The 27,701-nt window shown below is 33.6% G+C and overlaps 1 protein-coding gene across 14 annotated transcripts in view; it reads left to right on the forward strand.

The window, feature by feature from the left end:
- The window catches only part of CEP170 (centrosomal protein 170), a 146,790-nt gene extending 119,952 nt beyond the window's left edge, over positions 1–26,838 (forward strand). For 8 of the 14 annotated variants that reach the window (XM_079904875.1, XM_079904878.1, XM_079904877.1 and 5 more), the window contains 7 exons: positions 2,807–3,041; positions 12,368–12,545; positions 14,538–14,708; positions 18,493–18,581; positions 22,052–22,145; positions 22,902–22,953; positions 24,529–26,838. In XM_079904875.1, the coding sequence (XP_079761001.1) occupies positions 2,807–3,041; positions 12,368–12,545; positions 14,538–14,708; positions 18,493–18,581; positions 22,052–22,145; positions 22,902–22,953; positions 24,529–24,818 (1,109 nt within the window). In that variant the 3' untranslated portion in view covers positions 24,819–26,838. The remainder of the gene's footprint in view (positions 1–2,806; positions 3,042–12,367; positions 12,546–14,537; positions 14,709–18,492; positions 18,582–22,051; positions 22,146–22,901; positions 22,954–24,528) is intronic. The other 6 variants (XM_079904880.1, XM_079904871.1, XM_079904873.1 and 3 more) reach the window with 3 other exon arrangements.
- Positions 26,839–27,701: the final 863 nt, after the last annotated feature.

A 27,701-nucleotide genomic window follows, 5' to 3' on the forward strand; every position in this document is an offset into this window, starting at 1 on the left:
TTCTGAGTTCTACACGTTGCTGTTACACAAGCCAGGTTTTGTCCAGAGGTTAACTCGAGCTTTGCTTCATAGCACACCGTGTACGGTATGCTTTCCATTGGTAAAGATAACCTTTAATTGTTTGAAGACTTATTAATCATATTTTCATTTTCTGCTATGTCCTACTTATTTTATCTCTCAATTTCAGGAGAACACACCTAAATATGTTACCTTTCAGGTTTTAAAATATGCTTTGTTCTTTTGGTTGCTTTTCTTGTTATTTTCCTTCATTCCTCCCTCCCTCCCTCCCTCCCTTCCTTCCTTCTATTATTTTTTAATTTTTTATATAATTTTAAAGGTTACTTTTCATTTACAGTTATTACAAAACATTGGCTATATTCCCCATGTTGTATAATAATACATTCTTGAGCCCATCTTATACCCAATAGTTTGTGCCTCCCACCGGGCCCCCATATTGCCTGTCCCCCTTTACAAGTTATTATTAGAAGCTTCAGTATTCTTACTGGATTCTAGATAGACCTATAAAAATAGGTGGAAAGTTTATGAATTTCATTTGAAAAAGAATTTTCTCTTTTATTCTTTTCTCCAAAATGTAATGATTCTCTGACCTCAAGACTTTAGACTGTTAAAATTAAATTCTAATGTGGCTCAACTTATATATTGTCACCTGACATTTAGCACTTGGTTCTCACTTTCTCTTTCTGCTTTCATGCGCTCTGCCACTCATGAAATCTATCAGCCGTTGATGCCATTCTCTCTAAATTACCTCTACATTAACTACCTGAGTTCTATAATACCTGCTTATGTTTTCATATGTTCTGCAGTTTATTAAAACTCTTTGTTATTGGTTTTGTCTTCTCTCCAATTTTCAGTTTAGGTATGGTTACATAGTTTCCACATCAAAAATCAGGAACTTTAATCTAACAAATGATGTTTTTTTATTTATGAATTTCCTTTTATGAATCATATTCTAGGATAGCAAAATAAAGAGCATTTAGCATTTAATGAAATGCCTTTATTAAAAAGTACAGATTTGTTTACCATATATCTAATTGCCTTGCCATATTTCTATTTTTAAAAAAAACTTCTTTGTTCTTGTTCCTTAACTTTTCCTAAAATTGTTTTCACGTGTCAGGGTCAGTTCAACTTAAGGAGTTTTCAAATGTCTAGAAATGAGTAAATTTCCACCATGGTAAAAGTAATATTTATGTTAATGAATTATAATGTTAAAATCAGAAATTATATTTATTACGCCCTTCAAAACACTCTATGATTAATTACCTGGAGTTCCATATATGTATTTGCATACACTTATACAGAAAGCCGTGAAGTTTCTGCCTATCTTCATTCTGTCAAATAGAAGTTTGAATCCAGACAAATGGGTAGGCTCTGACTTATGATGTAGTCCTGATTACAGATTTCTTTTTCTCTGTTCTTAAAGCAGTTCTGGGGGCAGTGTGTATCAATTTTGTTTGAGAGCCAACTCAGCCTTACAGGGCCCCAGGCAAAAATGTAGTTAGGGGAGGAAAAGACAGGAAAGGCATAAAATTCTAGTGGAGTAGTATGAAGGAATTCTAGACTTCACAAACCTACACAGCCTAGAGTCAGCTTCTGTTTTAAAAGAGGGAGAGAGAGAGAGAGAGAGAAAGAAAACTCTTCTAATATTAATAACAGTTGGAACTTATAGCAGGAGCCAAGGTTTTATCACTTGAGCCACCAAAAACATCTCATGCTTTTTACTAGTTTTTTCTAATTTGAGAAAAGGAAATGGTCAGTATCTAGGAATTAATTCATTTATTCAAAAATATTCATTAAACATTTGTTAGCCAGACACTCTGCTAAGTGCTAGGTACACGTTAGTGGCTTAAATAGGCATAATTCCTGCCCTTTTGAAGTTTACCATGAATTAGCTGTTATCTCTCTGTTTTTTATACTTTATGTTTGATTCTTTTATTAACAGTAGTAGTGATCTGTCTGCATTAATTTGTCTTCTGATTTTCAAATGTGTCAGCAAAACCATTTTTTAAATCTTTACTAACCTTAAATAAGAAAGTGATTACCACTTTCTTTAATGTGACTATCGTCAGTATCTTCTGTGCCATAAGTGTCAGTGGTTGTGAGAATAGCTTGTAGGTTTTATTGCCATTGTCTGCTTTCACCATATGCTTTCAGTGTCAAAGCAGCAGTTGTACTAAAGATGCTTTGTTGTGTTTTTACCGTGTAAAAAGATTTTTTCCAATCATAGCATAACAGGATGTTGAATGACAGAGGTAATGTTTTTTTTTCCTGCCATAAGGCATAATTTCCACAGCAGGAATTATGCATATTTGTATGTTGGGAAAAGAGGGTTTTTACCATCTCCATGTTGAAAGTCCATGTGGCATGAGGAAATCTTTTCCTTTATTTTTATTTTTGTTGTTGTTGTTGCTGTCATTTAAAAAAATCCATATCGTCACTTAAATGAGAAATATTTGCAATTAAATAGTACCCGAGTTAAACATTTATGAATAGAGCTTGCTTAGTTGTTTGTCATTAGTGAATTTTTCATCTGAATGTTTATTCACCATGCTACAGAAAATGTGATCTTTCTATTGTTCTTAATTCCTCATTGTTTTTAATTCACCAAAGTATAATGTTTCTATCTTTAAGGAGTAGTAGACTTATGGTTTTTGTGAGGTATGTGTACATCAGTTATTGAAAATTGTGCTGTGTGTGCTTTCATGGTGTTTTTGAAATCATGAATTTTATTTTACCTCTTTTAAAAGATAACATAATAATTCTTTTTTTAATAATTAAACTAATTTAGTAAATGCAAGATGGAGGCGCTTTCCTACTGATTATGCTTCCACCTCAGAAGATGAATTTGGATCAAACCGTAATTCCCCTAAACATACCCGTCTACGTACTTCTCCAGCCCTGAAAACGACTCGATTGCAGAGCTCTGGGTCAGCAATGCCTACTAGTTCTTCATTCAAACACCGGATAAAAGAACAGGAAGACTACATCCGAGATTGGACTGCTCATCGAGAAGAAATAGCCAGGTTGGTTTTAATGGGTTATCTCTAAGAGTTGAAATTGTTTCAACTTGATAACAAGTTTAGCTTTTACTTGGTTTGTACTAATAGTCCAAGGAATGAAATCCACAGATAACTTAGTTTTGTTGGTAGTATTACTGTCTATCCTTTTTTTTTTATATGGTATTTTTAATGTGAGTGCTACTTACATATTGTAGAATTAATTTATTTTGGTAAACCGCCCTTTCCTATTTCTAGTAGAGATACAGATGAATTAATATAATTTTTGAAAGGTAGTATCAGCTCTACATAATTGAGAATTGTGCAGCTAAATTTTTGATTACATTCCTTTTACCTTCCAAAGAGGTAATAGTGTACTTGTTAGAGATGTTGCTAATGTTCTCTGGGGAGAATTAGAGTTAGTCAGATTATTACTCACACTTCAGTGAGTTCATTAGATACAGTCAGTACAATCCTTTAATAATTAAATGAAAATATTATTTTGAATGTTAAATGTATTTATAATAACCTGAAGATTACATAATAAAAAGTAAAATTCATGCTGCGGATGTGATTTTTAATTGATAGCACTGTAGTTGAACATTAAAGAGAGGCTCTACTCAGATAAATGCTATAATAGTTAAGGGTTTTTTAAGTTTGTAAGGTATTAAATTTTACTGCAGTATGCCACATGTTACCTAAACATTTTCACTGTGTACATGCTAAAATTATTTCTGCCTTTAGTTTAAGACCCTAATCTTCAAGTTTTATACTTGACAACATTTATTAAAGAATTTATTTATAATAATTCATAAATGCTTTTTTAAAAAACTTTTATGATGATTTTATGATGTTCGTCTTTTGTTTTCTTTACTCTGTGGACTTCTGTGAATTGTTTTTTTCTGGCTCATTAGTTTAATGTTTAGGTTTTTTGGTTTTTTGTCTTTAATGACTCTTCACTTGTGATTGCCTTTAGTTCTTAAAGAACATGCCCTTCTAATCTCATTACGCTGCTTAAACGTTGTTCTTTGGCCGTATAAATGACAATAATTATTGAAGCATTGTAAACCAGTTCTGATTACAGTACAGGCATATATGTACTTCGGGATCCATGAATTATTATGGGCCCACAAAACTGTTAGTGAGAGAATCTTGATACTACATTTTTTCTTGTGGGCACAGCTGGCAACAGCAGGCCTTGCTCTTGTCTCATCATTTTTCTCCTTCCCATGCAGAAGTCTCACCACGTGAGCTCAAGGGGTACCTGAGGGAACTAGAGTGTTCTGTTTTTTCTTAGGAGGCTTTGCGTCTCAAGCCCTCTACCCCGAACTAGAACGCTAAACACCTTCTTCTGGGCCAAACCCACTTCCCTGCCCCTAAACAGAAAAGAATTATGATACAAAGGGGAAAGTGAATAAGAACTGTCTGTTATATTTTCACTTAGTTTTATTTTGTTAGTATGTGCATTTTATTACCCTTGTCTATGTATATTTTATTATCTGTAGTAGTACTCTAAAGCTAGGCTATTTAACCTCTAATGATTTCATGCCTTTTTCCTCCAGTTTCTTAGTAGCATTATGCTAATAAAACTTGCTATTGGGATTTAATTTTTCAAGGTATATTTTTCAGCCATACATCTCAAAGCAAGAGAAAGTTCTTTTTGTTTATTAAGTAATTTAAAAAGGCGGAGGGAGGATAGGAAGTATGCAAGGAAAGAAAGTTAATGTTGATATTTAATGTTCCTGTAAGACGCTGATAAGTTTGCTTAATATGAGGAAATTTATTTTCAAATAACTATGAATCACATACTAAATAGAATGGAGAAATACATAGCTTTATTTCTTTAAATTAGCTACCACTTTCACTTAAGAAACCTCACATGCTGGAGCAATACTTTTTTGTTGTTGTTGTTGCTGTTCGCCGGGCCTCTCGCTGTTGTGGCCTCTCCCGTTGCGGAGCACAGGCTCCGAACGCGCAGGCTCAGCAGCCATGGCTCACGGGACCAGCTGCTCCGCGGCATGTGGGATCTTCCCAGACCGGCGCACGAACCCGTGTCCCCTGCATCGGCAGGAGGACTCCCAACCACTGCGCCACCAGGGAAGCTCTGGAGCAATACTTTTAAGAGTAATAGGTAAAGATATTTTTATTTGAAAAGCACAATAATGATTTTAATTTATTACAAAATGTTTTCTGCTTTGTTATATTCTGTTTGCTTAGATTTTAGAGCTATATTACTAAACCAGCACTTTGTAGTCCGTACATAGTAATTATTTACCTTCGTTTAAACTTAAAGCACAAAAATTCCATCTGGTAATTATTTACCTTCGTTTAAACTTAAAGCACAAAAATTCCATCTGGAATATAAAGAATATAAGCAAAATATAATATATTTAGTCTTTCAATTTGAAGAGGAAACTTTTTTCCAGGTACCCCCGATACATGTGCTTTCGATAATGCTTGTCCCAGTTTCTCCATTATAACACAGATACAGATTTGCTTCCCTTGGGAATTTCTTAGATTATACCTTTATGAATTTTAGGGTAAACAAAGCTATAATACCACCTTTACAGATTATCAAATATAATACATTTAACCTAAAAATTATACTGGAAGATTATATAATTCTCATTTGGATCACAATGCACTAAATTTTTTAGGAGAGAGTTCTAGTTAACAATATTTTATTTTAAGGTTTAACAACCAGTTCATTACAGATATGTTATAGGAGAGGATTAAATCATAAAGGCAATATAATATTTTATCCTAATGTTGATTGAAGGTATTATTTGCAAAGGTGAGATCCTCTTGCACCTTTACACCTCTGCAGTTTTATTTTGGATCAAGTTTTTGTATACATAAGTGCTTTATATGTATTGTGTATATGCGTGTAATCCCCGTCCACTCAACAAAGAATTCCTAAGCAACTCCTATGAGCAGAATGTAGTGTTTAGCGTGAGTGAACTGTAAAGATGACTTAGACATTGATGTCCTCAGTTCAGAGTCAGAGGAAAGAAGCAAAAGTGTAGTGTGCGGTTGATACAGGCAGAGTGACGGAAGAGGTTTTAAAAAATAGGAAGTTTGTCCAAGTATAAGATGTAAAGGTGTATAGTTATTGGATGACCAAACTGAAGATAATACAGAGCCAGCTAAATAATAGGAGACTTTGAATGCTAGCTACGAAGTGTGCATATTATTTTATGTATGTTGATACTTTAAGATTTTTGAAAAGGAAGGTAACTTAAGATCTATATTAAAAGAAGGTAACTCTGAAGGGCATTTTGTAGAATTGTTAGAGAGAGAAGAGAGCCTAGAGATAAACTAGTAATCTATTCTAGAAGTTAATGTGCAACATATTGAAGACCTGAGATAGTGTTAGTGAGGGTACAAGTGGAGATATGGACGTGTAACAGCTGACAGCGTTTGATGATTGCCAGCATGACTCTATGGTTGTTCAAATGGATATTGGTAAGAATAAGGAAGACAAAAGACAGGAAGGAAGACAAGCTTCGTTTTGGACATACTGACTTTAAGGTACTTAAGGAACAGCCATGTGAAAGCGTATGGCTCTGCAACATAGGAAGCTGATGAGAGCTAGAATCATCGTTTTGGAAGTCAAAGAGAAAATACTTGAAGCTGTGGTCATAGATGATATTGCCAGGAAATGGTGAGTGAACCTAGAATACTGTTAAACTCAGAGGTATAATCTAAATTATAAGGATGCAGTATAGCTGAATGATCAGAATCGTGGACTCTGGGATCAGGCCTTCTAGATTGAAACCCAACTCTACCCACAAGGTCTGTATGACCCTTGACAAGTTAAGTAACTGTGCTCTAGTGATCTCATGCATAAAATGGACGTGACAGTAGTGCCAACTTGAGAGAGTTGACAGACTGATGCATGTGCTTGACATATAGTGCTTGACATATAGTAAGCTAGCAATAAATGTTATATTTAAGTGGAGTGCAGAGAAAACAGTGTGGTGTGTGTGTATACTCAAATATGATTATATTTAGAACTTAATTGTGAGCTTTCCGTTTTCTGTATGACTCCAGATGTAATTGGAGTTTCAGAATCAATGTGATATTCTTATAATTTATAAAATATTCTGTTAGGCTTACCCTATACAAATAGGAAACCTAAGAATCCCAGCCAAGGTTTGTTCACATTTTCAATCCAAACATTATTTTAAAATGTTCTTTTTTACCTGAGAATAATAACGCTGATATATAAGTGGTCTGTTTTTTTTTTAAATATTGAAATGATTGTTAAATAAATGTATCACAGAACACCCACCTAATGAGTCCTACTCCCTGATTTGATAGCCTCCAAAGTAGTCATCTGACAGTTCATGTCAAGAGGGAAAAAGCTTTTATTATTACTAAGTCTTTTACATATAATACTTTTATTAGTGAAATTCAAATAAGAATACCTATCAAATACATTTTTAAAAATTTTAGAATAGAACTATGGTTTATATTTTTCAAGCCTAAATAATATTTTCAATTAAAATTACAAATGTATGGTAATCTTAACGATGAAAAACCAAATACTTGTCATTTTAATACATTACTAAAAGCTTTTTTGTTTTATTTTTTTGGTAAGAGTCAGTTTAATTTAGTGGCCAGAATTAAGTGTATGGGGTTCCTTATCATCTATAAAGTAATGTAATGAAACATCTATACATAGCAATCTATTTTAGTTAAAAAAGTCTTTTAATGGCAATACAGTTAAAAGATATACTATATTTGGGGGTATGTGTGGAAGTGAGCTTTAATAATACTAAAGTATTTTTTATTTCGGGGAAAACACCATAGAGATAAAATTTACGTTATCAAGGAATAAAGTACATCTGTTCAGTCAGTTTTAAGCTTTATTGGTTCACAATAGCTGAAGTCCAGGTCCAGCCTCTGTCTGTTTGTTCTTTTGGGCTAGGCCAGATCCAAATAGCAAGGGTAGAAACAAAACATCTGCCCAGAATAACTGTCAAATGACAGTTATTCTTCAGTTTCTTATAGTTTTTCAGCATTTTCTAGATATTATGCCTTCATCATATTCTCTGACCTGAGGGTACCTTATACTACCTCTTTGCATGTACTTTGGCTATCTCAAATCTTGCTCATTGAATAAGGGCAGTATTTTCCTATCAGGTGACTTCACACCATCTTCTTTTAACTTGCAGACTTTGTGTCTGGTGGAGATGGCATGGGGTGGTGTGGTGGTGGTTGTTTCTTTAATTTTTCTCATTTATTTAGGAACTGTTTATTGATGGCCAAGAGTGTGCTAAGACCTTCAAAGTTATCTTCTTACCATTACCTCTTCATGACTTGCTCAGTATATTTGAAGCATATTCATAAGTTTAAAGACTACACTTAAGTAAATATAACGTATCTGTGGTGCTAAGCTCACGTTTAAACTTAGTTTCATTGAAGAAAATGGGAGGTAACTTTTTTTAAAAATATATAATTAAATCCCTACCTCTTTTGATGGCCAGAAATAGATTCTACATACTTTATTCCTCTATTTGGGCCAGCCATTAAACTGCTTTGGCTACCCAAAAGAGCTTCCAATTTCAATCCATTACTCTCCCAACCGAAGCCAGTCTTTTGTGGCTCAGGTTACCTATTTCTCCCAATTCTCCGTGCTTTCATTAAATGCCCACAATAGATGTGGATTGCCATAATTCTTCCATTAAGGTTTTTTGTAATATTGCATCAAAATTCCATCAACATATAATAAATATAACTGAGAGTTTCCATCAAAAGAAGAATAAGATCTTCCTTATCAGTAGGAAACTTTTGTGAACCTTCCCTATAGTCTTTAGCTAGGTCAAGTATATGAGTTAATCTTTATGCCTCTTGAGAGCTAGGCTTCTTTGATTCTTTATTATAAAGTCAGATTCAACATAAGATTTTCTGGAATGACTCTTAATGTCTCTCCTAAAACTAATTTTATATTTTTATCACTCTTGTCATTTAAAAAGTAGACTAAATTATTTCTTAAAAGCTAAGTAAAGTTACAGTTATAATCTCTTATCCAGTGTTAAAGTAACAAGAGGTTTGATTTGTTATCATTCACTTCAATGTTAGGATTCTAAAGCTAGTATACTTCTTTAGTAGCTCATCACTTCCTTTTTTCCAGTAATATCAAAGGCAGTCTCATGCTCATGGTTTATATGTATATCCTTTGAAGCTCTACTTACATATAAAAACTTTTGAAACTTAATATGCTATTAAAAAGATAAAGCAGATATTTTCCTTTTCAGTTAATTTAAAACCTAAAAGGCTGTTAATGTTGGTAATTTAAATCAATAAAGTCTGATAGTTTGTTTCTGTCATAGTTATTAGGTCACACTTGCAAATATTGCATGCTTAATAGGACATGCATTTCACAAGGCCTCACTCTCATTTTCAATATTTTAAACTTCCAGTATACCCAAAGCGTATTATTAATATATTTTCCCCTGTTTTTAACCCTTCAGTGAAAAATAGCCTTTAATTGATTTAAATAAGAAAGGGGACATTACTGAGATAGTTCACCTGAGAAAATCATAAACTTCATAAAGTATGTCCTCATTACCCCACCTTTTTACAAATAATGCATATTCATTTCTACAAAATTTTTGAAATTGGATTATTGGTTCTGACCCTAAGGTAGACAAAATTACACAGATGTTATAGAACTTAACCCTGAAACTATATTTCCTTCCTTAAGGACTGTTTTCCTATCCATATTTTGTAATAAAATAAAATTAAATGTGAAAATTATCCAATTTTCCTAATTAGAAGGCTTGAGTTTTTATTGATATTGCAAAGGAAGCAGATGGAAGCAAAACTCCAAATAAAAGGTCTGTTCATTTTAGAATTTCCTCCTTCAGCAGATTTATTGAGGTGGAGATTGAGAATAAGAACAGGGGTTATAAACTTGGAGATAAAAGAAAGAATACAAGAGATATAAAGAACTACATTATTGTAAAATATTCTAATAACTGTAATCTAGAAGTACTACAGAATTAATTTGTAAGCCTAGATTGAACAACCATATGAATAGATCCATACTCTATGTTGAGTCATAAAACTGTTATTTCTGAAGATACTCATAACTTTGGCTTTTTTTTCTTGATAATTTTATATGTCTTTTAGAATTCCTAATACTGGTTTTAGTAGGTGCTCAGATTTTTAAGCAATGCAGATTTAAATTAAGTTAATGGTCTGTATTATTGAGTCAGCTTTAAGATAGGAATTGCCATGCAAAGAAACAGCTGGTATATACGCAACATACTTGTAAATTAAAAGAAAGCTTTTCGGATGCCTACTAACTGAACAGTATATGTGGTATATATATTAAGAGTTCATTGTAGTACAGTTTTTACTGTATAACATGTTGACATTGCTGTTGTTTGTGGGTTTTTTTTAATTCATTACTGCTTTCTGCAAATATCAGAAGCTTCATCGTACAAATGTCTGCATAAAAAACTTTAAAAATAAAATAGATCGTTAGATAAGTAAAAGTTGCCTATTTCTTATCTCATTAAACTGGGTTATTCTGTTTCTCATCCTAGTTCATTTATTTTAGGAAATTACAAGAGTGGAATATTGTATCTAAGGAAACAGTTTACACCCATTCTCAAAAGAGTTACATCAACAGTTAACAAGTTTTTAAAAATTAGATGTGGAATGGTAATATGAGATATAGCGTGATGTATAGAAAGATCTGGTTACACCACTTACTGTTTGTGACCTTAACCGAAAAATTAGTTGCATAACCTCTCCTGAGGCTGATTTTCCTCATCTACAAAACAAGCTGATTAATACCTCTCTTACAAGGTGGTTGTAAGAATTAGAGTTGGTGAATATAAAGCTTCTTTATAATGGTTTTGATTATAATATATGGTAAGTATTGGTTTTGATTATTTGAAAATATAATTCTAAGCTTCTGAAGCCAAGGACCCTGTCTGCTTATTCACCATTGCAGCCCTTAGGGCCTACCACAGTGGCCAGATTAGTAAATATTTTTTGGTAAATAAAAAGGAATTGACCACAGATTGCTTCTGTTGGGCCGTAGCTTCAACATAGCTTTTCTTTTTAAATCTGTAGTTAAGTTTTTATGCAATTACTGCATTCCTTGAAAGTCTTTCAAGCTCACATTTTGTATAAGTTAAAAAACTGTTACTTTGTGCTTTGGATTTTAGAGTTGGGAATCTTAAAACAGGTACTTTACAAATATTCTGTCATTCCAAAACCTTCCCTGTGGAAGTAGCCAAATAGAGATCATGTGCAGGGGATGCATAACTTAGAAAATGTTCAGTTATCACCAATAGCAATTATTTAATTCTTCAATCCATGTAGCTAAAAATACAAATAAATGGCTTTATGGAAATAAGCTCTAAACCTGGAATCTGGCCCTGTCTTAGCTGCTTCTAAGTTGTATGGTCATGAGCAAGCCAGTAATTTTCTCCTAAAATGTGTCTTTATTCATAATCCGATAGGTTCTACCTCACAAGCTCTGCCTCTATCTTGTGACCCTCAAATGACATATTGTGTACTGTGAAGTATGGTATATGGTGTAAAGTGCCATGCTGTGTCACAGTTCCTCACCTTGGTACCATACACCCCTTGGGCCATCTGGGGAAGCTTAGGGAGCTCTTCTCAGAAGAATGTTTCTAAATGCATAAACGTAAAATACTTAGAATGACAAAGAAATGCAATTATATTGAAATACAGTTATCAAAATATTTTTAAAGGTATATAGTAATATATGGTTCTCTGTTAACATACTAAATGGAATGTTATGGCTGTGGGTTTAATGAACTGCAGTAATTTTGAAATAGTGATGACTAAGTGTTTTGAGGTACTTGTAGCAACTATAATGTGATTACTTTTACTGACAAAAAATCAGCAGTATTGCTAATACCACTGTTGTTTATTGCTTGTATTTATAATTGAAAGAAATGCTAAGTTTCAGTTAGGAGAGTGGTGAAAATAAAGTTGTAATTGCTTTTCTCATTCAAGTTCATGGACTCCTTGAATTCTGTTCACCACCCCCAAGTTTAAGAACTCCTGTATAGTCATTAACATTAACAGTGTATTTTTAAAAGATATATCAGTACTTCAGGTGTTTAACATGTATTTTTCAAAGTGACAACTTGCGGATGACGTGCAATTTAGTTTTATTAATATTTGGAATTAAAGTTTAAGACTTTGAGTATCAAATAGTTAATAGCATGTCCAAAAAAATCTTAAATTTTGAGTACAGATCTTTAAATATACAATTTATGTAACTGATTCTATCAAAATGATTGTTTCTAGACCTGTTATTTGAAAGTATTAAACTTCTTTTCTAAAATTATTGCCAGGATCAGCCAAGATCTTGCTCTCATTGCTCGGGAAATCAACGATGTAGCAGGAGAGATAGATTCAGTGACTTCATCAGGCACTGCCCCTAGTACCACAGTAAGCACTGCTGCCACCACCCCTGGCTCTGCCATAGACACTAGAGAAGAGGTAGGAGATCTTCATGGAGAAATGCATAAGGTTCTTTCTTTTCTTTATTTCTTTTGCTTTTAGCTTTTTGCTTAGTTTATTTTAGTTACGTCCACCCTTCCTGTTTGCATGAAGCTCTGCATTTTCCAACTTTACTTTAACAAGTTTCTTTTATGTTTTTATAACAAAACTAGTAAAGGCTAACATTTTGTCTACTATTAACATGAAGCTATAAAATGATTTAAAATAAGCACTTTGTAAAATATGAAAATAAACGGTATCTGAAAAGCAAATCCAAATTTGGTAAATGTATAAATAGTAAATAGTTGTATAAAGTTTTTGTAAATTTTACGTAGCTTCTTAACTAGGAGTTATCTCTAGTAGCAAAGAAAGAGAAAAATTCTACAGTTTTCACGACTTCAAATAATTCTGTTGATGAATATACACATGCATATGTATACACGAAGATTCTTAAAAAATTGAAATATACCTACACACACACTCAAATATGTGTATCCAGTTTTGAAACACTCGTGAACTCTGCAATGTAAGTTAGCATATATAGACTATTGCCCTTCCAAAACCAGGGCCTCCTGCCCTCCCACTCCTGGGGGCACCATGTACATACATGGCTCCAGAAGGTGCCTTTAACATATAATATAAAAATAATGTACTCTGGCCATGTTGGCTCTCTTGATTTGGTGCAGAGATACAAACAAAAGATTGGCATTTTGAAAAATGAATTATAGTTTTATTAGAACAAAGCCACACTAATTTGTTTAATTATCATCTGGCTGTTTTATGCTACAACGTCAGAATTGAGTAGTCGGACAGAAGCTGTATGGCTGCAAAGCCTAAAATATTTATTATCTGACCTTTTATAGAAAAAATTTGCCAGCCCCTAATATTGATGATTCATTCCACTCCCTTAATTTTATAAAATAATGTTCTCAATAGTAGCCAAAAATGGCTAGCCTCTTTGACAAATTTAATTCTGGTAAACTGTACTACTAAAATTTTCTTCAGTTGCTTTTTGTCACCTTTATAATCTTATTCTTTAATGGTCATTTTTTGGTTTTTTTTTTTTCCCCTTTATGTGTTGCCTAATTTGGTAAATGATGTTTCATCAACCTGTGTAGAGTTTTGTTACCACAGTGATCAATTGTAAATGTATATAAAAATCATTCTTATTGGTGAAAAACAAAAGAATCCTCTTGGTGGCAAGACATACACAATTCTTCTGGTACACTTTAAATGATGAAGATATTATTTTCACAGCTGTCTAACTAAATGTCTAACATGATTGTACCTTCACTCAGACCCAGTAAAATTTTTCAAACATTTCATTGAGTAGACTTCCATTTTTTCCTTTTGGCTTTATTTCTTATTATTGTACTAGAGTTTATTCCTTCTTCAGTAAACCTGAGCTACTTTGTACCGTATGTGTATAATTTGCACTGTAGATGGCAGTATATCATTTGTACTGGAATATGTCATTTCTGTAACATTGCTAAAAGTTTATCTAAGACCAAAAACTACTTACTTTGTGAACCAAAAAAAACTTTTTTTTTGGAAACTTAATTATAATTTGCAATTTATTTATCTGTGAAGAAATTTGGCACCTGGATTTGGGGAGAAAAAAAGGAAAAAAGCAAGATAGGAAACTAAAAGAAAAAGAAAGATTATTTTACACGGGCAAGGCAATGTGAGTAAAATAAACTCCTTGTCCATATACATGGCTCAGTTTTTTCTATTTACCATCTGTGCTTTCCATTTAGGGGAAACCTTATCCATGGAAGACTCAAATTTAACATAGTTACATATTTTGGATTTTGAAAATCGATGTAGACGAACATTTATTTTATAAAACAGACACCTTTGAAGTGCTTATGAAAAGAAAGTAATTGGTTTATTGAAGATTTCATGCTTCTATTACTACCTGAGAATGGAATGACTTCTGTCTAATTATAAAAACTATAATGCCAATATCTATATTTTTCCAAATTACTTTGTGCTCATAAGGATTTGCTTTTGTCCTATTAGTTAGTTGATCGTGTTTTTGATGAAAGCCTCAACTTCCGGAAGATCCCTCCATTAGTTCATTCTAAAACACCAGAAGGAAACAACTGTCGGTCTAGTGATCCAAGACCTCAACCAACAGAGCCTCCTGATCACTTAACTATTACAAGGCGGAGAACCTGGAGCAGGGATGAAGTGAGTAAACCATAAACTTTAACAAATGGCAAAGGAGGCATGCCCCATTGGTGGGAAAAAGATGAGAACTATTCAATATATAGGGCTGGGAAAAAAAGTGCTTGTCCTTATGGGTAGAATGGAATTTCATCCTGACATCACATCAAATACAAATAATTAACTCCAAATGAATTTAGTTCCTAAAGGGCAAAAGCAGGACTTTAAAATCCTTTAGTAAAATATAGGTAAATATCTTTCAACATTGCAGTAGGGAATGATTTCTTAAAAGGCACAAAAAGTTTTGACTTTAATAAAAGATTGATAAATTTGAGTATGTTAAAGGACTATGTGAAACATATAGGCAATAAGGGATTAGTATACAGAATATATCAGAACTCCTACAATCAACTTAAAAAGGCAAAAACAGCCCAGTAGAAAAATCTGCAAATAACATGCACAGCATTTCACTGAAAATACCCAAGGCCTATGAAGAGATGTTCAACTTCATGAGTGTTCAGAGAAATACTTTTCAAGACTACAGTGAGAGTATTTTATACTCATTCAATTGGCAACAAATAAAAAAGTCTTAAAATATTAAATGTTGGAGGAGATGTGGATACATGAGATTTCTTATTGTTGCTAGTGAGGTTAAATTGGTCCAGTCACTTTGGCAAACAGCTTGACATTATTTCCTAAAGTTGAGCATAAACATAGCCCATTGTCTAGTAGTTTTGCTGCTAGTGCATACCCTTTCCCATTGAGAGCAAAAGTCATGCAAAAGGATATTTATAATAGCGGTATGGACAGTAACAAAACTTGGAAACAATCTAAGTGTTTATATCTGAAGAAAATTGAATGTATTAACTGGTATGTACACAAATTGAACAATTTATGGAGTAATCAAAACAAATGAACTACAGCAGCATGCCACAATGTGGATGAATTTTAGCAATAGAACATTTAATGAAAAAAGTAGGGCTTCCCTGGTGGCGCAGTGGTTGGGAATCCGCCTGCCGATGCGGGGGCGCGGGTTCGTGCCCCGGTCTGGGAGGGTCCCGCGTGCCGCGGAGCGCCTGGGCCTGCGCGTCCGGGGCCTGTGCTCCGCGGCGGGAGGGGCCGTGGCAGTGAGAGGCCCACATACCATACACAAAATAAAAAAAGTAATTCTCAAAAGATTGTATATAATGTGTTTTGTCACAAATTAATAAAATAAAAATATATACTTAGGATAGAAATAGATCTAACAAATTATATAAAAAGGAAAGCAAGGGAATGATAAATGGGATTCAGGACATTATTTACCTTGGGTGGAGGGAGACAGGGAGCTGCGATGGAAAAAACCTAGAGGTAGATTATAGCAGTTAGCTGTTTCTTTATAACAGACCACAAAAATCTCAGTGGCATAAAGCAATAGGCATTTATTTATCACACACCTGTGAGTTAACTGGTGGTACTGCTCAGCTGGGCAATTAAAAGTTGTAGGTTGAGTTTAGGTTTGCTCCATGTGTCTCTCTTGTTGCTAGGACCACATCTGTGGATTACTGGATATACGGAACTGGAGGTAAAAGTTAGCGTATAAGAATATATATGTTTGCAGTAGTACATAGTAGAAAAAAATCCACCTGATGGAGAAGCACTGTAGCTAGTTCCATAGCTGCAATTATAATATGCTAGATGGTTTTAGAACACACTTTCTTTGTCCTGATAGTTGATAAGTTGTTCTTGGTTTCAGAGAAAGGGCCCATTCTCTAATCTTATTCATACTTACTTGTCCTGAGGTCTAGGAAGATAAATTCCTCTAAATGTAATAAAACTATAGAAATTTATATTTTTAAAGAGAATGGAAACATTTAGACTGATAGTTATCTCATAGTTGATAATCAGAAAAAAATTTAATACATTGTGATACTGAACTCTATGACGTAGAAAAGAGAGATATCCTTTCTATGTTATAATCTACCGTAGACTACCCTGCCCTTTCTCACTCCTTCCTAATTAATATATGTCTTCTACTCTTATTTGACCTTTTTTCTCAAGGCTCACAAAATACCGTTATGCTTATTTAGCCTTTCATTGTCTTTATGTTGCTTTTCACACCCTAAGTTACCTTTTATCCCTCACTAAATTCAAATACTTATCATACTCAAGTTCTGGTTTTCCATGATACTTTCCTTATTAATGCCACCGCTCAGTGAACTCCCTTTCATTAGAATTCGTAAAGCAGTGAATCACAATTAGTACTTATTTACATTGTTTTTATAAAAATATTTAATAATATTTCCTGTATGTTGTTGTTATCTCCCCTACCAGTGTTTAAAGCACCTTAACATCCAAGGCCATATCTTATTTTCTGGGTTTTTTTTACAGAGTCTAGACATAGTTCTGACAATGTAAGGAACTGATTTTAGAACCCATATCTAGTCCCAAGTTCAGTCCTTTTTCTTGCATTCCACACTAGCTGTGCCTTTCATGGTTTAGCTCTTGGCAAGCTACAGGATGCTGGCCAAATTCAGCCTACCACCTGGTTTTGTAAATAAAGTCTTATTATGACACAGCTGCTTTTGCTATAATGAGGTGCATAGTTGTGACAGAGACCATATGGCCCCAGTCTTCACTCTCTGGCCCTTTACAGAAGTTTGCTAACCCTTGGTTTTGCCCATAAAGTTCAACTGGGGTGGTAACAACCCCCATCATTAAAACTTATTATTTTAAGTAAATTTTTAAAAATTATCTTTCCCACTGTGGAGAACAAGGATTATAATCTTCTTGATCTCTGTGTGCATATTATTTGGTGAATATTTGCCTACTATTTAATACTAGGAGACATGCCTTGAGTTTGGCTCAAGTACTCAGTGTAGTTGAAGGTGATATATAACTGTTATCATTTTGAATTTAATTCCACCAAAGGGATATCCTAAAACTGGAGCATTATGGGAGGGTTATTAACCAAAGGACTAAATTAATGAAATAAACATCGATTAACAGAATCTTATATGGGAATAAAGTCTCCAAATTCAGTCACTGATTGAATGATTTTTTGACTGCACATTATTTGTCCAGCACTGTTTTGATGCCCTCACAGCTGAGTGCAGAAGGCAGCCAAGTAAGCAGGTAATTACAATTCACTGGGATAAGTGTAAGAAGGGAAATATAGGATGTGATACTGTGGGAACCCGTAGGAAAGGCACTTGAGAAAATTCAGAGAAGGGTTCTTAGAGATATTGCCATGCAATTTAAGTCCTTAAGGGTGGGAGAGGTGTTGGACACTCGAAAACTGGGTCCAGTAGAGAGGGCTAGGGGATGATGAGAGATGACAATGGGCATACTTCACGGAGGGAATTGAGGAATAGAAAATTCAATACAACACAGTCCCTATACAAAAGATTCTGGCTAGCGAAGGGGTCAGTCACTGAAAGATAATAAATCACTTATATTTTCCCATTTGTGATCATTTGAATTGGAAGCATGGGGGACAGGATCATGATAGTAATTGAAGATTAGATAATATGGATTGTTTTTTGAAAGTTATATGATGAAAATAATATGGAAACTTGACAAGTTATTTAACAAAAAACTCCTTTGTTAATATTTTCTTTCTCAATTTAGTTACACATTGCTCTAATTAGATTCTTCATTGATCTTTATTAAAATTAGCATAAATATTAAATGCCCCTAAATTATCTTTATTAAAATTAGCATAAATATTAAATGCCCCTAAATGTAGTGAGTTGTGACTAGTATTCTTGGTGGTTATCCAATAGAGCAGTACTGTTTTAATGTCTGTTCTTTTCTTTTCATGTTTCAGGTCATGGGAGATAATCTGCTGCTGTCATCCGTCTTTCAGTTTTCTAGGAAGATAAGACAGTCCATAGACAAGACAGCTGGAAAGATCAGGTATTTTTGTATTACTCAAACATCCTTGCTTCTGTTACCATCTGTTCCACTTTCTGCAAGCCTGCTACCACAGCTTCTGGGAACTCGTGAAGTCAATGGTACTGAACCTTACTGCTGCCACTAGCATGTTCTTTCCTGTTTAGATATTATAGCTATATGCTAGACAGCACAAAGGGCACAAAAAGAGAACAGATCTCCCAAATAATCAGCCCCTTGGTAATTGAGAGCTAACAGCTGTAATCACTTAGATTAATTTTATTAATAATCAGAAAAATTTACTCTTCCACAAAATAATAGTAAGTATTTGAAATTAACAGAATTTTAGGGCATCTTTTATGAGACCTCAAACTTTAGTCTAGTTACAGCTTCCTCATCAGTAAAGAGAACAAAATGAGTACTCGTGTAAGACTCAGAAAATTTATGTAAAAAGGCCGTAGATAGTCAAAAACTAGATTTTCTAATGCCTTTGCTATTTATTTATGTTGAATCACAATAATTTTTTCAGTGTCTGATCCCTTCGCTAGCCAGAATCTTGTGTACAGGGACTGTGTTGTATTGAATTTTCTATTCCTCAATTCCCTCCGTGAAGTATGTCCATTGTCATCTCTCATCATCCCCTAGCCCTCTCAACTGGACCCAGTTTTTGAGTGTCCAACACCTCTCCCATCCTTCAGGACTTAAATTGCATGGCAATATCTCTAAGAACCTTCTCTGAATTTTCTCAAGTGCCTTTCCTACGGGTTCCCACAGTATCACATCCTATATTTCCCTTCTTACACTTATCCCAGTGAATTGTAATTACCTGCTTACTTGGCTGCCTTCTGCACTCAGCTGTGAGGGCATCAAAACAGTGCTGGACAAATAATGTGCAGTCAAAAAATCATTCAATCAGTGACTGAATTTGGAGACTTTATTCCCATATAAGATTCTGTTAATCGATGTTTATTTCATTAATTTAGTCCTTTGGTTAATAACCCTCCCATAATGCTCTAGTTTTAGGATATCCCTTTGGTGGAATTAAATTCAAAATGATAACAGTTATACATCACCTTCAACTACACTGAGTACTTGAGCCAAACTCAAGGCATGTCTCCTAGCATTAAATAGTAGGCATATGATTGGGCCCTAAAGGTTTGTTAATTCATGTGTAATAACTAATTGATTAAGCTGACCTTTTTTTTTTCCTACAAATTTCAGTTGGGCTTTATGCCAGGGAAGGGAGAGCTTCATTTGTCTCTGGGCACGTGCCTGATTAGGAAATCATAGGAGGATGGTTTGTCATGTGAAGGAGAGCTCTCTTACTTGTGACAGAAGATGGGATCAGCAAACTTGGGAGTGATGTAGTCATTAAAGGAACACATACACAATATTCCACCTAAGATGATGTTAGAGCACTAATGACTTAATCACTGAGTATGATTAAAATGAAAATAATGCACTCATTTATAAGCCCAGTCAGAAATTAGAAAATGGTGTTATTTATGAAGAGCCTGCAACTGATGTAATTTCCCTAAATCAGTTATAAACCTGAAAATGTGCACAGTTTTAATTTAGAAAGATCCAGTGAAAATATATTGTTATTATACCTTTTACTTCTTTGTAACATGATTTTAATAATAAAAGTATTTTTAAAATAATAAAATAAATTTTAATAATAAAAAGGGGTGATTGGACTTAGATGGATTAGAAGTTGTGAATAGTAAAATACAGATGGTAAAGCAAAATAATGAAATTAAGACAAATCACATGTAGGTAGCAAAGACAGCTGCCTGCTCAAATAAATGAGCTAGAATGTAAGTTCCGTGAGAGTAGGGGTCTTTGTCTAAACATACAGTGACTAGAATGTACAATATTTGTTACTATTTGTTGATGAATGATTATTAAATTATGACTCTCTAGGAAATTAAGCTTCTTTAAAACTCATAGCTATATGTGAAAATTGATAAGGGTAAACTTATCAATAAAGACATATTGTCTTTAAGTTTTTTATCCCTTCAGTGGCTTAGAACTCTGGGGACATTTGTGTGAGTGTGTGAGTTAGGAACCTCAGGTGACAATTCTAAGACATTTTCAGCAAAGGTGAAATATGTATGGTTTAACAATTTGAAAAAGCAGAAGCATTATACTCAGTAACCACCTTCTGGCAAAATTCACTGAATTTTCAGTGTGGCTAAGCACAGACTTTTTGTATTGTATGAGTCCATTGTAATTCTAAGTTGGTCCATGAAATAGTCATTGTTTTCTTACTTTCACCAATCCTAATGCTGTAAGCTATAAGGACTCTTTTATAGAGCACATAATAATTTCTTATGCCTTAATATCACAGTCATTAGGATAACAGCTCTTAGATAGTTGGCAAGGATGTTTAGTCTTTTGGGTATAGAAATTTTAACAGTAGATCAGAAGAATATTCTTATATAGGATTCTAGAACCACTGTTGCCTTTTTAAGTATGGTTATTTGTAATTGTTGATGTTCCAGACTTGATTAGATGTTTATGAATTTCATGTTTTTAAATAAGTTGAACCTAGCACATTGAACTTGGAAGAAATACAAATAAAAATGTAATTTAGTTTACTACTTAAATACTGATCAGCTTCTAATAGTAATACTTTACTTTCCGGTACAGTGTTGCTTTTTATATAAGGCAGTTAAACTAGATTTCCAAGCCCAATGACGAAATTCAAATAGAAACTAACAAGGTACCTAGTATTTATAGCTCTCTAAAGCTGCCGAATCGTGTCTTCTAGATTGAAGAGAGAAGCATACCGCATTTGAAAGACAAGTCAAAATTTTGTGGTCCTTTATTTTATAAGTTAAGATACTTGAAATTAATTTTGAACATAAGGATCTTTATTAGCAATTGTTTTTGTCAAAAGGATAGTGTCTTAACTCTTAATAGGTTATTATGTACAAATATACTAACATGAATTAGGATTTTTAAAGAAAAGCAGCTTAAGTACTCTAGTTTTCAACCTTTGAAATAATGTACACGCTTTGCTCAATCAATATGAAGCCTTTTCCTATTTAAAGAGGTCTTGACAGACACAGTTGTTTATACCTAATTCAACCTATTTTCATCTTATATTTATACTGCGTATGTTCTATATGAATGAAGTTGTGTTTTTGTTATAAAAGGTGGTTATATGGTTAATTACAAGTATTAGATAAAGTTTTGGGGTTATTCATCTACATTTGTTTTATATTTGGTTTTCAGTAAAGAATGAGATAAGTACTAAAGGGTTTATGTGTGTATTCATAACCAGTCAGTTACTTTATTAGTACAAATCTCTCACATAAATGAGTTTATTGGTAATGTTGGCTCAGTATTTAATTCACAGTTCGTGTTAACACTTAGTGTTTTTTTTAATTCTTGTGTAGCTTTGAAAAGATACATTGCTTTTGTATTATCATGAAAAATGTGATGTTTTTAAAATATGAAAAGTAAAATGCTTATTTTTTTATTTATAGAATATTATTTAAAGACAAAGATCGGAATTGGGATGAAATAGAAAGCAAGTTAAGAGCTGAAAGTGAAGTCCCTATTGTGAAAACCTCAAGCATGGTATGATCATTTTTCTTGAATATTAAAACATTTTTTTAAAGTAAGGTTTTGTTTTCAGGGAATGATATGCTTATTTTTAAACTGTTGATTTACATTTATAAAAGAAGATATAAGTGCACAAATTTGGGGAATTTTATGCCTTCAATTGTCTCTCACAGGGATTTAAAATGTTGACTGCTTCAAAGTTGCAGAGGGTATGGAGGAACCTTTTATGTTTCTCACTGTTATACACTCTTGTTCTTGTAATAATTATGTGTTATAAATAAGCAATTTTGAAATAGGAGCCAAACTCAAATATAAGTTGACATCAGTCATTTCTGTTTACTTAATAGATTGCTTGTCTCCTCCTCAAGAATTTGTACAGATTTTTATTGTTCAGGAAGTCATCCTAAAACCGAGGTTGCAGTTTATACATTTTCCAAAGAAAATCCTTAAGCACTTTTACAAAGTCGTTGCAAGAGTGATCAATACAAATTTTTCAGAATCTTTGCTTATTGTTATTATTATTATCTTGAACTTTTCATCTTCTGTCATCTCATTGAAAAAAAAATCTGTTTCAACATTAAAGATTTTAAAATTTGAATCTTGTTTACTGGATATCATGAATTACTTCATATCCTGTTGCTACAGATGTGGTGCCATGTCAATAATAATTAAGGATTCCAAATAAGATTAGTGTGAGGTTCATTGCTTATCCAATCAAATAAAAATGTTTTAATTAAAGTAAGCTAATTTTTGTCATTGCTTTCCCTACAGGAGATTTCTTCTATCTTACAAGAGCTAAAAAGAGTTGAAAAGCAGCTACAAGGTAAATTTACTACTGATTAAGTGTAAAGAGCTAACAGTTTGGGACAAGTACATTCTAAGTGGTATTTCTAAAATATTATTAAATATTAGAACACTGTTTGATTAAGTGTAATGATGTATGGAGAAAGATATAACATTCTACATATTCAAATTACTCATAAAAGGAAAGTATTAAAACCAGTATAAATAATTAAAAATATAATAAAGTTAAATTCTAGGCACATAGGCTAGAAGTTATAATTCATAGTATTATATATAGTATATGAAAAATATATAAAATATTAAAATATGTATATGCAGCTGAAAATGCTTATTGACAATTAGCATTGTTTACTTGATTTGATAATTCTTAAATTGTATATATGGTATAACCCAAATGAACTTATGTTATAATATAAATAATAATAATTTGGATAAACCACAAGAAATGAGTGCATATTGGACACAGGGACCAGAAGGAGGAGGTAGAGAAGAAAAAGAAAGAGACTTTTGGCCTCCTAAACTTCAACAGGGACATTGTTTTTGGTGTATGTCAGATCTTTAATTATGCATTTATGCCTATGTGTGTCTTGACCTAGAAGTCCCCAGTGGTACAACAAGCAGATTCCAGAGTCAGTTTCTAATTCTACTGTCTTTGTCGATTGAATTATCAGAGGCATGATATGTTGGTCCAACTAAGTGATTCTTAACCGTTTTTCAGCCTTAGCACACCTAAGGGTTATAGTATAACCCCCGTGAGGCAAAGTGGCTTGTTTACGTGATTATTAGCTGGTAGGAGGGAGTATGCTTTTAAAAGGACCTCTTAAATAATTCTTGTATCTATGGTGCTTCTTTCTCCCAACTCCCCACTCTACCCAATGCCAAGTTGAAAATCACTGTCCAAGATTTTCCCTTGTCCATGCAAGGATCTTTTGGATTGAAAGCTGGTTTTTATCTGGCCCTTCCCATGAGGTAGCAAGGTCTGTTTGGCCTGCTGGGGCTGCCACAGGATATTAGTATCTGGACTATGAGGGGAACTTTATGGCCCAGTGGTACATATATACTTGTACATGGCTAATACCCTAGCACTCTCACCAGGATGAAGGACAACATGCTGTGGTAGGATTCAGAGTGTGCTGATAATTACTTCGGCCTCCTCAACTTTCGGGTTACTCTGAACCGCGTTTTAGCAACCAATCTCCAATTATCTGAGTAATAAATAAGTCCAGGAGTGTTTCTTTAAATCATAACCAATATTTTCATCATCCTCTTATAATGATTAAAGCATATTTCAAAAAGATCTTTCCTGAATTCCATATCTCCAAATCCTAGTCTTCCAGCAGGCTCAGATGCCCATAAGTAGCCTACTCAAGGGACCATAGAAAGCTTTTAGGTTTTTATAATCCACAATATAGATCAGCCCCAGAATTCCTGAAAGTGGGGTTTAAAATATAGAATTGAAAGGATTAGCCAAATTTAAGCTCATATAACCATCAGTAATTGAAATATTATCCAAGTCACAAGCAGTATTCATATCCAGATTTAACTGTATCTACAATTATATCTTTTTCCCTCTATTTCTTTTTTTTTCTTTCAGCAATCAATGCTATGATTGACCCAGATGGAACTCTGGAAGCTCTGAACAACATGGGATTTCCCAGTGCTATCTTGCCATCTCCATCAAAACAGAAATCCAGTCCTGTGAATAACCACAGCAGCCCGGGTCAGACACCGACACTTTGCCAACCAGAAGCTAGGGTTCTTCATCCTGCTGCTGTTTCAGTCTCAGCTGAATTTGAGAATGCCGAATCTGAGGCTGATTTCAGTATACATTTCAATAGGTTCAACCCTGATGGGGAAGAGGAAGATGTTATAGTACATGAATGACTTTCTCTTGCTTGTTAGAAATAATTACCTGTGGAATGACTAGGAATATTGGAAGCAACACAGTGTTGACTTATACAAAATAAGAAAGCTTGGTCAACTACAATCTTGTTATCTCTGTCTTCTTAATTTTATTTATTTTTTATCTATAATGTGGAGTCATAGTAATCCTTTCAAACCATTTAGATAACCATTTGATGCACATAGAGGAAAAACCAGATTGTGACAGTTTCACATTTTGTGGTTTTATGATTTTCAAATTGAATTCGATGATTGCATCCTTTCCCTTCATAGATCTTTGTTTTTTTTCTTTAAGCCATGCTGTGACCTACAAGCAAACTAAATACCCAACATTTCTGACCCCCATGTATCCTGTGCCAAGCTGCTCCCTGAAATGGACTTCCTCTTCATCTGTACAGATTTGTTAAACACTTATATTTGCTTCTTAAATAATAGGATTTATATTAGTATTCATTACCATTGGATACAATGACATATTACTCTCCACAGTCAAACTGACCTTTCAAAACAGTCCTTCTTGTGTTCTAAAATTTTCCAACATATATGTGATTTATATAACTTTGTTGCTGCGTAAATTTTCTTGGGGTTTATGGAGACGAACTGTTACGTTTGCACTAAGATTTGCTGGGAGTGGTAGGTGGACATATCTATATGTCAGTAAGGACTAACCATCTTTTTTTTTTTTTGTATATAGGATATTGATAACTGTATTTGTTTTAACCCCACAGTGTTTTACTCCACTTTAAAAAAGATGAATTTGGCACTTTTTACCATTTTTTTTAATGAAAGTAAGATTTTGTCTCATTTTAGGGCAAATAACTAGAAGGATTAAACTAGACAGTTTAGGTGGAGTATATTTTCAAAACTAAGAACATGTATATTGGTCCTGTGTTACCAAGTTTATATGTGACGGTTGAAAAAATTTTTCCCTTGAAATGATCATGAAGTTAAAATTTTTGGCGTTAGGAAACTTGGAGAACCAGTAGTCATAAGATTAGTGGATAGTTTCATTCCCAAGCGATAAGTTGCTTCTGTGTGTTTCCCTGTAGGACCCAGTAGTAAATCCTGTCTCAGTCGTGTACATTTATAAGGACCCTGCAAGGCGACAACGACCAAGGCTTTGGGCCTGTGCTAAACAGGAAGCTTATGAAAAGTATCTTCTATAAACTTGTTTTTTCTCCTTCCAGTAAGTTCACATTTGGATAAGTTTAAAAAGAAAGTAATTATCTTTATGTTGCCAGAACACTATAATTTGGGTGTATCTTATTAATTCAGTTAAATATTATTAGTAAACCTTGACCCCATCAGTCTATAAAGGTTAAAACTGCAACTTTTGCAACTTTTATGAAATACTCTTTAATATTTCAGCAATAATCCTGTGCTACATTTGTTTTAGGAAAGTAGCTCTGTTCACTTCAAAACTTTACAGGATTTTTAAAAATCCTGTACTGTTGGGCCAGTTAAAGATGCAAAAAAACTGTTTTGTAGAGTTGTAGAAACAAAAGTCTGTTGTAAGATGGATCTCATATTTTTCTTTAAATTAAAAAAAAAAAAAGGGTAAATGGACTGTTGTCCTTGTAAACCTAAATTCCCAATTCTGTCTAATAAAGGAAAACTGAAAAAATGATTTTAAAGAGCATGAATGGAAAGATACAATTGCTTTGAAGAAATAAGTGAAACATTAAAACAGGGTCAATCCGTTTGAAGAAAAAGTACGACAAAGTAATCACCATTGTTTCTTCTTTGTTTAATGTTTGAGTACTGATTATATCAACATGGAAGTAGAAGGTAAGGAGTTGTTTAGGAAAATATTAGCATCTATTCTACTTACATTATCATTTAAGTGTTTACACAGTTTTGTTCAATTACAAACATTTGGCCTTTTACTATGTTATTTTTATTTTGTATGAATACATTATTCTCCTTATTTATTTTTGTTACCTTTATTACTTATGTTATTTTGTTATGCATTTACAACTCCATTTTTAAATAAAGTGTTTCTGGAACTTTATGCAGTTGATTGTACATTTTATTTCTTCTACCATCTGGATTGCTAATACTTCATCAATTTATATAATAATTGTATATCATTTTCCAAGGTTTAGCAAAAGAAGAAATTCTTCAGTTTTAATTAATATGTGGTAACTGTAAAACTTCATACTATTTTGGGCTAAAGAAGAAAATATTTTCTTAGCAAATTATAGCAAATTTAATTCTCTTAGCTTAATACGCTAATGTAATAGGTACATGCACAGCCTTTATTTTTAGCTGGCCTGGAGTCATCAGAAAGCTTTATGACAGTGATATATTTGGGGAACAAAGAAGAATTTAAAATACATCTTAAATTTAAGAACTATCCATTTGGACTCATTTTCTTTCATCGTATCATTCGTTCCCAAGAGTCTTGAATATTTCCCTGTTAACAATAACAAAAATGTTATCATTCAGCATTCTGTTTCTCGGCCTGACCTTTTTAGGCTTTCCATAATGTGGCTCTTTTTTTATGTCAGTGTACACCTGATACAGACTCTCCACCATGAGTTCCTGACAGTTTGGAGCCTCTTCAACGCTCTGTGTACTGCTTCTTCCTCCCCTTCCTTCCTGCTTATGCACATTCCTTCCATTCTTCAGAGTCCCACTGACCTCTTCATAAAGCTTCCCTCACTTGACTGGGCCACAGCAAAGGGCTGTGCCACATACTTATATTTTCCCCTTCCCTTCCCCCACTATACATACACGTGTTTCTTCCTTCTAAATTAATAATCTCTATTTCCTGGGTATACTGTATTTTAAAATGTCTGTGCTGTTTTGCTTCCTTCATCTGTCTTTGGTTTTGCTTGCCATATATGTCTCTGCCTGACAGGA

The sequence above is a fragment of the Stenella coeruleoalba genome, assembly GCF_951394435.1.
Source record: "Stenella coeruleoalba genome assembly, chromosome: 1".
In the NCBI taxonomy this organism is placed as follows: domain Eukaryota; kingdom Metazoa; phylum Chordata; class Mammalia; order Artiodactyla; family Delphinidae; genus Stenella; species Stenella coeruleoalba.